Source organism: Sparus aurata, chromosome 17 (genome assembly GCF_900880675.1).
Source record: "Sparus aurata chromosome 17, fSpaAur1.1, whole genome shotgun sequence".
In the NCBI taxonomy this organism is placed as follows: domain Eukaryota; kingdom Metazoa; phylum Chordata; class Actinopteri; order Spariformes; family Sparidae; genus Sparus; species Sparus aurata.
This window is the reverse complement of record NC_044203.1, coordinates 34637672-34653147: the sequence shown is the minus strand read 5'-3', so window position 1 is coordinate 34653147 and position 15476 is coordinate 34637672. Positions and strand designations below refer to the sequence as shown.

The window sequence follows — 15476 nt, the reverse complement described above, 5'->3', positions numbered from 1 at the left end:
ATAACGTTGTGTACAACACACTGTGTTGTATCAGGCAAGACTCAAAAGCGGACAACGAGGCAGGGAGTTGAGTGCAAGAAGATTTGTTTAATACTTCCTGTGGAGGAGGGGTGGCTATGGCACAATCTTGTGGCTCTACAAGTGTAACTTGGCTTACCAAACTTTCAACATTCACTAACTTGGAACTAAAATTTCAACAGAGCTCTTTCAACTTAAATCGATAGCTGCAACAGCAAATTGCTCAAAGTGGCAATTAATAACCTAAAACATTTTGGTTAATTAAATGTATATAAATTTGATCGAAAAATAAATTCTCATCACATTACAATTTAAGTGAAAAAGTACAAATCAACGTGTACTCCTGTAGTAGACTAGTGGAGTTTTCCTGTTATATCTTCAGCTGTTCTATCAATAAAGCCATAAAAGGCCAAAAATAAAATCAGGTAGTTGTAGAAACATTAGCGACATGACATGATGCAGATTTCAGTTTCAAAAAAGGAAGAGAACAGATCACGTGACATGTCCTTCTGAAATATAAAGCAGGAAAACAGAATCAGGGTGGGTTCAACACAGAAGCAGCGATGACACTGAAACATCAAGGCAAGTTCAGCAGCATCAGTAAATATTCAATTTTTTTTCAAAAATATTCTGATGAGTCGAGACATCTATAAGAAGCAGAATCCATTTATCATTGCTTTGACATGTCTTTTGTGTTCAGGCTGCAGGTGTGGTCTTTAAAAGACACATTTAATGCACTTATAACTCGAGACATATTAATGTCATTATCTATTTTAACATTTAATCTGCTAATTCTCTGAGATGTTTTAAAGGATGCACTGTCGACTTTATTTTTGCCACAGTATACCCTTTAATAACATTCATTATGGGTTATTTCATGTTCTTATTATTTATAAAAATGAGTATCATAAATAAAAGTAACAAATCAAGGTCATTTTTTTCAGCTCAATACTCAATGTAACTCCTGTTAGTCATTGAAAAGTCTAAAGCTCAAGTATAAAAAAAGTACCCAAAATCATACTCAGTGAAAAGGAAAGATACTGTGTAAAATTATAACTTTGATAGAAATAAAAAAATCACCCACAGTAGTAGTATAAAAAAAGAGTAAAAAAGTATGATATTTACCTCCTAAATGTAGTAATGGAAGTATAAAGGGTCGGGAAATGGAAAAACTCAAAAAGAAATGCCTTACAACTGTAATTAAGAACAGCAATGGCAGCCAGCTCATCAAATATGTCATCTCATGTGCTTCCTGTGTGTGTCTGTGTGTGTCTACAGGCCTGATGTTGGGAAGCGTCCTCCTCTTCTCCCTGTGTCTCGGGGCAGCAGCCACGCTTGACAGCAAGCTGGACTTCCAGTGGGATCTGTGGAAGAAGACTCATGAGAAGACGTACCAAAATGAGGTATGTGATAAAAACAAGTGGATGTAAATATGTGGGAGTTTTCTGTTCATTGGCCATAAAATCCACATGTAATATATCATTAACTTGTACAGTATTTGGCCTCATGCGCTCTCTCTCTCTGTACATCTTGGAGGTTGAGGAAGCGAGCCGCAGGGAATTGTGGGAGGAGAATCTGATGCTCATTACAAAACACAACCTGGAGGCTTCGATGGGACTTCACACGTATGAAATGGGCATGAACTACATGGGAGACCTGGTGAGACACTCGTTTACTGGTTTAAACTGACAGGGGGAAAAAGGTTTTTATTGATTTATGATTATCACTTTTATTCAGTTAATAATTATTTTTATTGAATCCCCATGAATTGAATGACAGCCGAAGGTCAGAAGGATACGGATTATATGCATCAGGACTAATTTGAATTTTGATGCTCAACAGCTAATCATGATAATGAAATATAGTCTGGTTCATTTTTATATATGCTACAATACCAACAAGGTTGCAAGAGGCCTCAGAGGCTCTGCGATGCAAATTTGTTGTGGATATGAAACATTATAAAGGTTAAGCATTAATGTAAAAGATGTGGCTGACAATACAATATTCACTAGAACATAAAGTCTGTGTTAATAGTAACAGCAGAATGCCAGTTAGTTAAATGTGATGTTGAATAAATAAGTTTAAAATTGTCATTTTAAAAATAGTATTCATATAGCCTTTTGCTAGGAGCTCCAAAAATTTGGTGCAAAATTTAAAAAAAGGCTGAGTTTGGTTTTCTTGTTTAGGTGATATATATTTTTTTAAAGACAGTAGAGGATTTAAAGTGCCCCCAAAATATTATATAAAAGGAACAAAAGCTGGTAATGTTGGCCGTTCCAAAGTGTTATGCTGGGTTTTTTCTCTAGACCCAAATGCAGAGATCAGAGGCTTAAGAATTAATTTTGCAACAGAGTTCGTGGAGGCAAATAGCAGATGAGTTTGGCAGCTCGGCAGATTGGTTCAGGGACAGAGTTGTCTCGGGACAGAGTGGGAGGAACTCAGGGTACACCAGAAAGTAAAGCAGAGAGGCAATGGAGGTTCTGCACATAAAGCAACAAAGTACAAACATGAGACAAAAACTCATACTGGTAAAAAAAAAAACTGAGCTATATAGAGGATATTTATCTTGATGCAAGAAAGAAGCTAACGACAATAGCTTGCAGATGCTTGCTGATATAATCACCATACGTGGCGGAACAGTAGAGATGAGACCAGGATTAAATAGCAGAGGATGATGAGTAGATGACTTGCAGCTGCACCACTTTGCTACCGCTGCCACGCCCAAAGATACAGACACAGACAGGGAAAGGAGCAGGTGAGGGAGAGTGGAGGAAGGAAGGCAGACAGGGGGAAAAACAGAAAAACAACAAAAACCCTGACTGCCACAGTAGGACCGTGACAGTACCCCCGACCTAACGGGCACCTACAGGCCCCCTTCCCGATTTATCGGGAAACTCACAGTAAAAGTTGCTGAGCAGGGTGTCCACAATGAAAGAGTGAGAAATCCATGAGCGCTCTTCTGGACCACAACTGTCCCAGTCCAACAGGTTCTGGAAACCCCTGACCCGGCGATGAATAGTGTAAACTGGATGGCCACAAGCCAGGGGGAAGAGGGGGCTAAGCTGGAGGACTCAATGGGCTGGAAGACAAAGGCTTAAGAAGCAACAGGAGGAGGGGTGCACCTTGAGTGCCAGAGGGAGTTCAAATTGGGCCACCGCAGGGTTAATCATGCTGACAATCTCAAAAGGACCGATGCCATCTTACAAGAGTCAGTTTGGAGGGGGAGATCCTTGGTGGAGAGCCAAACCCTCTGACCTGGGACGTCAACAGGGGCTTGCGTGCCAGGCATTGGTTTTATTTATCAAGAAGATAACAGGCAGATTGATCAGTGATGGAAGTTATTCTTTAGTCAAAAGATGATGAATTTCAGTCTAATAGGCAAAACACTCTTCATCCTTTCACAAGACCTTTAAAGCTGTATTTTACAACCCTGCTCAGTAAATAAAGTCCACTGAGTGCTGCTCATTTCATTAAATGGTATCTGCTTCCTTATAGACACCAGAGGAGTTTCTGCAGTCTTACGCCACATACATTCCTCCCACTGACATCCCCAGGGCACCATCTCCCTTCAATGGGACATTAAGCCCTCGAGTACCAGGCACCATCGACTGGAGAAAGAAGGGCTACGTTACCAAAGTCAAGAATCAGGTAAAAAAAATGAATAGATGTATACTCAATGTTTCCGATCAGTAACTCACAAGTCAGGAGGATTAATTGGTGGTGTTAGTGAGAGCAGAAACATGCGGTGTCTCAGTGATGCAGTCAACAGTGTCATCATCCCTTGAGTCTCATTTACCTCCTGTTCCTCATTCATCCAATTGGTTCTTGTTCGCACAGTAAGTTGTCACCACAACCACCAAGTTTTTTGTCCCGTCCACACTTTGAGTGAGATCACTGCCCGACACGCGTTAGCTCCAAAAAGCAGAAGAGTAAATATCTTAGCTTTTTCTAAACAGTTTCCTTAGATGTTTTTTTTTAAAATAAATTTAAAGGTCCCATATTGTACTGTTTTTCATCAATTTCACACAGCTGTCAGAGGTCCAACAACTCTGTATTCGATATGTACAGTGCCCCAAACCCATCCGTGGTCCTGAATTTCAGCTGTCTAAAAGTCGCTCAAGTGAGCTCTACTGACAGAAGGCTGTTTCTGTGCCTGCGTCTTTAGATGCTGATGAGCTCCGTCTGTCAACGCCTACTTGCCTGCTACACGCCCCTCTCAGGAAGACAATGCCTCTTACGCTAGCAGTAGCATGCGTAAATGTGGATGTATCTATATGAATCGCTATGGCTTGCAGAGTTGCTTTTGTTCAACCAAACCAGTTTGACCCAGAATCAGACCCAGAAGGAGTACAGACTCTGCAGCTGCAGCAGGATGTTTCAGAATGGTTAGTGTAGCTGAATAATGTTAATTTGTTCTATGTGTTGTTACAGTTACTACCATGTAGCTAATGGCTAACAGCTAGCGAAAGCTGTATTTGTGTCCAACACAGTCTCCAAATTCTTGGACACTGTTCACATCATCTCTGTCTCCAGTCTCCAGTCCTTTTACGAGGGTCAGTGTCGAGGCAAAGCCAGCTCTGTACTGACCCTCATTACTGAAGCAGTCCGATGTGAAGTTGTTAGCACACACATTCATGTTAACATGAACAGTCATTAAAAATGAAACGCAATCACTGTCTCTTCTGTTGTTCTGTAGCTGGGACAGAATATAAAAAGATAGATAGATAACTTCCCGGAGGGGAAATTAGGTCATCGTAGCAGGGGTACAATACAATCAGAAATACAAAAATACAATCAAGAGGTAAGGGCAAATATTGATATTAAAAAGAGTAGAATACACACTATGCAAACACTATACACTATATACAATAAGATGCTCAGCAGTTCCAGGATAATATTAGATGATATTAAATGCTAAGCAAAATAAAACTTAGTGGATTTCCAAGTTGCAAGATAAAGAAAGATAAGGTGCAGTTTCAATTACAGTGATAAGATTTACGATAAGGGTTAAATAATAAGTCATTTAAATTATGTGTGTGTATTGCGTGGGCATTGCTGTAAAGTGTTGTACAGTCTAATGGCACCAGGTAGGAATGATTTCCTGTGCCGTTCTTTAAGGCAGCGGGTTTGAATGAGTCAGTTTCGAGGAGGGGTTGAGAGACATTGTCCATGATAACCAGCAGTTTGGTTGCCAGCATCCTGTCCTTTGCCACCTCCTCCAGCGTGACAAGTTCAGAGACAACAACAGACCCTGCCTTTTTAATGAGTTTATTTAGTTTGTTTGCATCCTTCGCTTTGATGCCCGCACCCCAGGACACCACAGTAAAGAAGATGGTGCTCAAGACATATAGGCACTGATGTTGATTTTTACAACCAACAACAGAGCAATTTGCGTGTCTAACTCTGAGCGACAACAGTCAGTGCGTTTACATGACACTCAAGAAAAACGAATTACTGGGTTAGACTATGATCGGATCTTTAAGATGCATGTATACACCTTAGTCTGACTAAAATCGGACTGGATCAGATTTCTCATAGGCGAATTAAAGCACCCAAATTATTTGATTGATAGTCGCATTACTCCTGCATGTATACGTTTCATCAGATCGGATCGGATTTTGCGTTCTGCGCAGACGAGAGATTTTTTCCCCGGGGCCGTGAGCCGGAAGTAGACAGACGGAGGCGGCAGCGTCTTTCCTCCAAAATCACAGCATAAAGGGCACCATTGTGCATATAGCTTGTGTTATTATCATGTACACCATATACGAAATGTACAAAGATGTAGCTTCGTCTTGCTTTTCATACGCCATCTTTCTTGAATGCCGAGGCAGCTGGTGACATAAAGAGGTCAGCCGGAGGTAACTTTGTTACCACTAGTTGAAATGGGTATAGCGCCACCTATCGTACCGGGGTATGACATACTTCGGCCCAATAATCTCACCAGCATGTATACTTGGATAATTGCAGTTGTCTGGTTGAGTAGCATAGTCGAACTATGGCTGTAATCCAACTAGGCTGTGCATGTAAACACACTGATTGTGAAACACTGCTATCTTACCGCTGGACACACCGAACTCGAGGATGAAGACCCCCATCTTGGATATCTCCTATCACCGCACAGAGGAGGTCGGCCTATGATGATGAATCCTTTCGCTATATGACTAAAGGAGCTGAATCTGAAAGGCCTGTTGGAGTACCGTTTTACCAGTGGTTGGGCTCCAGAGACCATGCTTTTATATGTAGAGATCAAAGAAAAACGTGTTTTTCATAACATTGGACCTTTAAAAAATAATCTGGATTTTCAGTTATGGAGTTTTTATTTCAAGTAATTGTATATAATTATCTTTTTACTCTTTTTTATGTTTATATTTAAAGAACTGTACAGCCTCAGAGGAACATTTTACTGCTAAAAGCTTGCTCCTTTATGGCTATGGAGCCGTAAAGGAGCTCACTGAGAGTTCTCATTTCAGTCTCGTCTTTTTGGTCCCAAACATTTCTCATTTGTTTCTCCTAAAATTCCTTAGGAGCAATAGGTGAGACTTGAGACTTTACCGCTTAAACCTTGCTCCTTTCCAGCACTGGGGAGACATTCTGAAACTTCATTGAGAGCTTGATGCGTTCTCCTTTGAAACTTACAGGGAGCCCAAGTTGAGATTTTCTGCACCTGTTTCTCGGGAGAAACAATTGAGAAACAGGAGAAATCAGCCACAGCCTCACTTTCGTCTCCCATAGATCTCATAGTTGTCTAGGAGAGATGAATGAGACACTACTGAGATCTCTTTTCCAATTTCCGTTTCCTCTGAGCGCTACTCGTATATAAATACTATTTCTATGACAAAGACCATTTCTCACATAATTCATTGTTGTTACAGACAAATGTCAGTGACACAAAGTTGAAGACATGATGACTAATGAGAAATCGTAATGTCTTGTGAAAAATACATGAGAAGTGTAGAATTTTAAAATTTTAAAATGCAGAGGAATGAATAAAAAAATCTGAGGGCAAATTGCTTCCAGCGTACAAACTTGTAATGTGCTGATGAGTATCATGCAACCAGAGGCACGCGAGTATGGATTTTGGACTTCCTTCTGTTCTGTGCAACATTTGAAATGTAATTGATAAACAACAGAGTCAGTCAGTCAGTCAGTAGACTTCTTTGACCACTTCAACTCCAACTGCTCCGTCTTTACAAACTCATGTTGTGCTGCCAAACATGGCAATGTGAGAAGTGTTTAATTAAAGTTTGAAGCTAAAAAATCTTTGTTTGCGTTGTTTAACTTCACTCATTTTGTATCCAGGGTGAGTGCGGTTCCTGCTGGGCTTTCAGTGCCGTTGGAGCTTTGGAGGGCCAGTTATTCAAGAAGACGGGGAAGCTGGTGGACCTGAGCCCCCAGAACCTGGTGGACTGTTCATTTAAATACGGCAACCTCGGCTGCAAACATGGCTGGGCGTACAAAGCCTTCCAGTATGTCATGGACAACCAGGGCATTGACTCTGATGCTTCATACCCCTACACAGGACGAGTGAGTCACTGGTTTAATACTGCTGCTTAAAGGTGCATCAAAGGGAGGGCAAGGCTAAATCCCTTCAACTTGGATTCTTGAGAGTATGTTTCAGGCATGTGGGAAACAAATCTGATCGCTTTGTGGTTATAGAAGGGGAGACAAATGTGGGAAGTCATTAAAAACGATAACAAAGGTCAGATTCTCAAAGATCGACTGTGTCAGGACATCATTAGAAGCTGCTTTTACTCCCAGATGATAACAGTCTTGGCAGCACTCTGGCCTCAGATTGCCATCTCATTTCTGTGGCAGATGCATTTAAGTAAACAAGCCACCAGCAGAGCACAGCTGAAAGTAATCTTTTCCCCTCGATTTAGCAATCATCCCCAGGTGTGCAAGGAAGAAACTGATTTCATACAACCAACAGGTGCTCACAGGTGTTTGAACAGACTAGAGTGGCATCATGCATCACAAAGGGGAAAAAGTCCAAATCTTTCTAAATGGCCCAAAATTGACGCTGAACTATTAGAGACAGTTGTAAATAGGGATGTATACCGAGGACCAGTACTTTTTGGTACCGGCTCCTAATTGGGTCGGTACCAAGGTACCGTTAAGATTCTGGACAAACTGTACTATTATCATTACTTTTTTTTTTTTTTTTACTCTGACATCGCAGAAACGAAACCAGGTGCCACTGCCACAGTGCTGCAGTCTTTAGCGTTAGCCAGGCTGCTAGCTTGGCTGCTAACTTTACTTGCTTTGTTATAGCAATCAAACACACTGCACTCTTTTAGCTTCATACCATGCACGTGCTCCAAGTGTTTGGTGTTGTTGCTTACCCCAAATTTAAACTGGATACTGTCCGATGCGTTACGGCTCTGATCCGGTTTTGCTCCGCTGTCCGCTGTCCGGCAACCCCCACCGGTTACGGTTGAGTCTGCCACGGTGCAGTACGGTAGACAGCTGGCGTCCCGAGGCAGAGGAGTTTCTACGATAATCACATAATCACTCGAGACCGCAGTTATAGCTATGTGTTATAAAAACAACAACAGGAAGTGTTCCCGACCGAAGGATTAGTAGAAGAGCTTGTGCTTGTCTCTTTTATGAGATTTGCGTGCTGGTGTCAACAAGGAATGTTTTATTTTGAAAAGTAACCGGATGTTATATTGTTATTTCGGTGCTTGACTTCCTGTCTGCTCCGTGCTAAATTCAGCTGAATTGCTGCGTCTGCTCCGGCATCCACCAGATAAAGAAGTCCTGGTTATCTGTTCCGGGGTATTTGCAATTGCATAGCTTCTATTCTGTTGAGGCTTTATTAATACCTTTTGGTAATAAAAAGAAGGTTGAATCTTTTAAAATCATGTAAGGTCTTTATTTTTTACACAAAATTAAAGGTTATAGTATCGATAAGAGTTTCGACAAGTATCGGTATCGATAAGGAGTATTGTATCGGTATCGGTATTAATAAAATCCTAGTAATATCCATTCCTAATTGTAAATGTTTTCTCATTCAGGAGAGGGAGTTAAACACATGTAAGTAATATTGTACTATGCACACCAGTACTTCCAAAGGTTGAAAGTGTCCTTGTGGCGGCTGTGGCGGATGGCGTGGTGTGGGACAATGCGACATGTGACAGGCTAAACTAGTCAAATAATCAGTCATCTTAACTTAAGTTGTCCAACTTTGACCATGAAAACATTACAGTTGCAGGTCTTGATATAAAAAAGTGTTTGGATCTTTATTTTCCCTGGGTGGGCAGCCCAAGGAAGCCTTTGGAGTTTTAGACTGTTGGTCACAAAACAAGGCATTTGAAGACATTATCATGGGAAAGAGGAACTGTGACTGACATTTGTCCCTTTTTTCTGACATTAAAAGCACAAAAAATGAACTGACCAATTGAAAAAAAACTATAATGAAAACAATCACCAATTGTAGCACTAGAAACTGCAGCGTGAGATGAGGCAATGCTTTCACATGTAAAAGTATCAACTGCAGCCAAGAAAATTAATAACAACTTAACATTTTTTCACAGGCATAATCACCCAAGTTGCCTCAAGCCAACTTCATATCATATCAGTTCACAAAACACATTTAAGAACTGTGTTGGTTTCCTAATTTTTATTTTTTTTTTTAAATATCATCAGGTATATAAAAAAAACAGGTCCTGTGTAAATCATCAATTTTAACCCCAGTTTGTCTTCTTACTGCAGGTATCAAAATGCAGCTATGACTCCCGCTACCGCGCTGCAAACTGCTCCCAGTACTACTTCCTGCCTCAGGGCGACGAGCGGGCTTTGAAGCAGGCACTCGCCACCATCGGACCCATTTCAGTGGCAATAGACTCCTCGCGAAACGGATTTCAATTCTACAAGAGGGGTACGTCGCACATCATTAGCCGCACAGGCTTCTTCTTTGCTTGAGTCATAGACTCATAGATAACTGGAAAGAAAAGAAAATATAAGATTATTGATTTAAAATAAAAAAAAAGATTATCTACACAATATATATTCTAACACATCCATCTTTCACATTTATACAAAAAGCTCAAGTTAACACCACCTGAAAGTCTCTTAACTTCTGACCTGACTGCAGTGATGAAAACACTGTTTCTCAGGTTGATGTTCAGAATCAGAATCAGAAGTCCTTTAATATCCCGCAGACAGGGAAATTTGTTCATCACAGCAGTGACAGGATATTACAGAACAAAGACCAAAAGCAAAAATAAACAATATGCTTAGAAAAGGGAAGAAATATAATAGATGTATATACATATTTACATGATATTGCGCAAAAATGAACGGCAAATTGTCATACACAGATTTAAAATACAAATAATGAATATGAGTGTTGAAATAAGTTTGTAAGGCTTTATTGCACAGTGCAGAGTACAGGGTGAGATCTATATGGAGCAGTGCTGGTTGTACAGTCTGACAGAAGCAGGAAGGAAGAACCTGTGATCACCCTCCTTCACACGCTTAGGGTGTATCAGTCTGTTGCTGAATGAGCTACCCAGTGCTGTGAGAGTGACCTGCAGGGGGTGCACCAGCAGCGATGACAGCTTGTTCATCATCTTTCTCTCTCCAACCACCTACACCTCAGGATGGAGCTGGCCTTCTTGATAAGTTTATCCAGTCTTCTCCTGTCTGCTGCTGAGATGCTGCTGCTCCAGCTGACGACCCCATAGAAAATGGCTTATACCACCACAGAGTCATAGAAACAGGTCAGGAGTGCCCCTCTGGACTCCAAAGGTCCTGAGCTTCCTTAGCAGATAGTACAGTCTGCTCTGACTTGTATGTAGCTGCGGTGTGATCAGTCCAGTTTATTGTTCATGTGAACTCCCAGGTACTTGTAAGATGTCACCATCTCAATGTCTTTTCCCTGGATGTTCACCTGTGTGCAGAGTTGTCTGTGCCTGCAGAAATCCACCTCCAGCTCTTTGGTCTTCCCGGCATTGAACTGGAGGTGGTTCCGTTGGCACCAGTCGACAAAGTCCTTAATAAGTTCTCTATAGACTCCATCATCCCCGTCCCTGATGACGCCGATGATAGCAGAATCATCATGTTCACTAACTTTAAAGTTTTCTTAAGCAACACAGTGAATCCAAAATACATGTGACTCAAAATTAGAATATCGTCAAACTAATTTGTATAAAACTATTACAAAATATACAATAAATGCACCTGAAAAAGGAAAATTCAGTCATTATTTATTCAACCCAGCGCAGGTGGAAGTCAGGTGAAGTTTCCTAGACCTCAAAATATTTCTGGAGCCTCATAGTATGTTGTTTATCTTCTATATATTGTATTATTGTTGTATGTTAGGATTTTTATCTTTTTAATACTGTTTAATTTATGTTTATTTGATTTATATTTATGTTTATTTGTCTAAACGAAGAGCTGCTAACTGTGTTTCGTAGTTTCTGAAACAATGACAAATTATAGCTGCTGCGCAGGAATGGGTCGGTGTTACGACCCCAGCTAATTGGGGAAGGGGAAATAACAAAGAACCGGATGGAATTGGTTTAAGCAAAAATTAAATAGTTTTATTAAAAGGGAAGGTAAATTTAACATGAATCAACACAATAAACTAAGGGAGGAGGGGGCTATTCCCAAATGAAAATACAAAAACCAAACAAAAATTCGGAACAGGAATAGCACCCTTAAGTCCTGTGTAGGACAAACAATGTTTTACAGAAATGGATCCAAATACTGGCTCAGGGCCGTCACGTGTCACACGTATCAAAACAAAGGGGATAACTCAAACGTCCGGCGCACAGGCCGAGCCAAGATCCCTAACAAACAGTGTCTAGCGATCACGCTCACAAGACAGTCAACAACCTCCAAACAAATGCTCAACTCAGCAACAAACAGAGAGACAGCGGGGCCAACTGCTCACATCAAATCACAGTGGCCTCGAGTGACTCTCTGCTGCTGATTTTTAACAGGTGTTACTGGCGACGAGCTGAGGCAGGATTGGGCAGTTGAACTGGAGCAACGCGACACAATCACAGCGCAGGAGGGCAGGCAGACTGAGGCAGGCAGATGAGTAGGTAGAGGGAGGAAGACCAGGCAGGAACCAGAGACACCAATCAGGAGCCAGGGCTGGCACACATCATCTGCATAACAGAACTTGAGGACAGACACCAGGGCAGGGCATAACAGCCAAGGGCCTTGTCAGTCGGGTCCGGGCTATTTTTCGGCAAAATTAGGCAATTCTGAGCAACTAACAGGAGAATAGGAAGACAAGACAGTTGACAACAATGTTCATTTTAGACCACTTGAGGCTTGAACTACTAATACAACAGTGGCTTCACAGATTGAGTAAGCCATTCACTGTTGTGCAGGCAGATTTGAAACCACCATAAAAAATTCAGTTATCAAGACAAAAATCTGAAAATACACATATTGCAGCATGGACATGTTGGTAATGTCTTTTTAAAAATGATTGATTTGCGCCATAAGTGAATAACTGATGTTTAAAAATGCTGCTTGCATTGACTGCAATTATTCACATGAGAGCAGAATTCTAAATGTTCTCAAAAATTCAGTTTTTTAGGTAAAATTCTGATATTTGTCAAACATCATCTACCATGACTCTAAAAAATTTTACATTTTTTTATGGACATTGAAGATTTATTTATCAATTTGCAGGTATATGTTTACAGTAGTGTTCACAGTCAAACATTTTCGTGCACTGTAGGAAAAAATTGTGGGAGGAGATTGTTGTTTTATAAGTGAGAGAGGTTTTATAAGTTTTACATTTTAAACAAAAACAGAGTGATGGACTTCATAATTTTTAATAGGTTTAAATGTACAAAAGTTTCTTTAGTATTGGGGCTACAGTTTGATGAAAGTGTGAAGTTCTAGCAGGTTGATTTGTTATGAATTTCCAATGTTTTGGACTTTAAACGTTTGTTGTAGCGCCACCATCAGGACTATTGGCTTGGGTTTACAGCTGAGATAATCTGGCATGAGACTGGACCTTTATGCAAAACTTGGTTAGCTTTCACCCATGGTCTGTTCCAAGCTATTTGTTTTTAATTTAATTTGGAGGCTTGCCGTGATGCCACCATTAGGACAATTGTCTTGCGTGTCATGTTGACGACATCTGACATTTTGATCTGTCATCATCATCATCCTTGCTGGGTCTCAAATCCACAACCCATGACACCAAGAACCAGCTCCTAACTCACTGAGCTAATTGGCTGGAAGTGAGACCTGCTGTGTAGCTTCATTTGTCAACTCAGGGAGTCACTGTCCAGGCAGCTGTTGTCAAGGCAGATTTCAAAAATGGTCAAAATGTCAAAAATTCTGTTACCTGAACAAAAATCTGATAATACATAAATTGCATCTTGACAGCATGGACATGTTGGTGATTTGTTTTTAACTCTTAAAATCTGATGTTTAAAAATGCCACTCTTACATTGACTGCAGTTGTTCCTATTAGAGCAGAATTCAAAATGATCTCAAAAATTCAGTTTCTGAGATAAAATTCTGATATTTGCCGAACTTCATCAACCATGACTCCAAAATATTTTTAATTTTTTTCAGGAAGATTGAAAATGTATTTAGCAAGAATTTGTGTTCAACAAGTTTTGTGGAGGACGGTCTGAAGATGCTCTCCAGCAAGTTTGGTGACAATTGAGCAAAAATTGTGGGAGGAGGTTTTACAAGTTTTACAGGTTTTGAAAAAAAACTGAGTGATGGATTTCATAATTTGTTTCAGCAGTATTGGGGCTACAGTTTGGTGAAAGTTTCAAAAATGTAGCATGTACTGTTGATTTTGTAGTTATTTTTAAGTTTTTAAAATGTAAACGCTTATTGTCGTTAACCCACTGACCAAATTGATGTACACTGCTATACAAAAATTGTCTTTTCATTCAATATCAAAATTTCAATACCTAAGGAGTTAGTCTCATCAGTGTCAGTGAGCCAATAAGCGTGCTGTATACTTGTTCTGCCAATATCTAACAATGCTGGTGATTGGCTGTCTCGAGGCATGCAGGAAAAAACACCAGGTTAGACCCAAAGACAGTATGTGTATTGTAATCTTTTGTTCAATGAATTTCATAAAATTGGTATCGGGAAAAAAACATAGTTCAGAAACCAGTACTGAAGTTAAGGTATCTGTATAGATACGGGTACCAAGCCCTTGAAAACCTACTTCAGATAGGTGTGGTCCCAGGGAAGTTTTATCTTAACGACGGGTGTAATACATCTCGGGTCTTCCAGACACTTGGATTACACCAGACGAGCTGCATGGAGCCATTTTATGTTTATTTTTTAGTTATTTTCGCTCCAGATTTGTTTGGACTACGAAACTTCACCAAATGATTTGGATTCTTTAGTGGGTAAACTGTTACTTTAAAAAAAATAAATAAAAAAAAATAAAAACATTATAAAACATGAATATAATGAAATTGATTCAATATTACTATTATTTTGACCTTTTTCAGGAGTGTACACTGACCCATCCTGCGCCAAGGAAACGAACCACGTTGTGTTAGCTGTTGGTTTACGGCAGGCTGAATGGACAAGACTACTGGCTGGTAAAGAACAGGTGAGATGTTTCTACTGACCCAGAACCTTCTACATGGACACATGCTGAGCTCATATGTAGCTCCTTTTATCTTCCACCCGTCCCCGACTTTGTATTATTCTATTCGAACGCTGAAATGGTGTATGCCAAACTATTAGTATGGGGTTGTAGTGATTGAGTGACCTCTGTCCTATAGTCTCATCTCATTTTTAAATTCTGTGCATAAAGTTCATTGACCTGGTTGAACATCAAACTGCATAAAGTAAGTGTCTAAAACAAGAAAAAAAAACTATTACCAGGGCGCCCTGTCCATTCTTAGAATTGATTTTAAGATTTACATGATCACTTTTAAACACGCTCAGGTTCTGGCTCGAAGCTATATTACAAATATTTTAATCCCCTACGAGCTAGCCTCACAGCCTTCCTCAGATGCTCAGGTGGGGCCCTCCTAACTGTTCAAAAGTCGAGTATAGGAATTTAAGGTGATCGTACCTTCGCCACAAAGGCCCCTCGACTTTGGAACACCCTGCCTGAGGAGATAAGGCTCGCAGGATTGGTAACTTTTTTAAATCACCTCTTAAAACCCATTTTTATAGACTTGCCTTTATGTGATGTGGTCCTTTTATGTTTATTTTTACTCTAACCGTCTTGAGTTTATTGTTTTAACATATCTGTTCTACTCATTATATCTATTTTATGTATTCCATTTCTTTTATTTCGCCTACTTGATTAATTTGTATCATTACCTCTGTTACTTCAACTATTTCATGCTATCTATTTTTATCGTCCCTGTATTTGTAATTGTATTCTTGCTTTGTTTTGTCAAAGCACTTTGTATACTCTCTTTTTAAAAGTGCTATACAAATAAAGTTATTATTATAAATATTAATTATTTGTAATATGTCATAAAATATAA

At 40.0% G+C, this 15476-nt stretch overlaps 1 protein-coding gene across 1 annotated transcript in view; it reads left to right on the top strand.

Moving 5' to 3' along the window:
• The first annotated feature begins 1292 nt into the window (after window positions 1-1292).
• The window catches only part of LOC115568069 (cathepsin L1-like), an 18802-nt gene continuing 4618 nt past the window's right edge, over window positions 1293-15476 (top strand). The window contains exons 1-5 of the mRNA XM_030395120.1: window positions 1293-1421; window positions 1555-1677; window positions 3514-3666; window positions 7318-7542; window positions 9733-9898. Of these exons, the coding sequence (XP_030250980.1) occupies window positions 1302-1421; window positions 1555-1677; window positions 3514-3666; window positions 7318-7542; window positions 9733-9898 (787 nt within the window). The 5' untranslated portion in view covers window positions 1293-1301. The remainder of the gene's footprint in view (window positions 1422-1554; window positions 1678-3513; window positions 3667-7317; window positions 7543-9732; window positions 9899-15476) is intronic.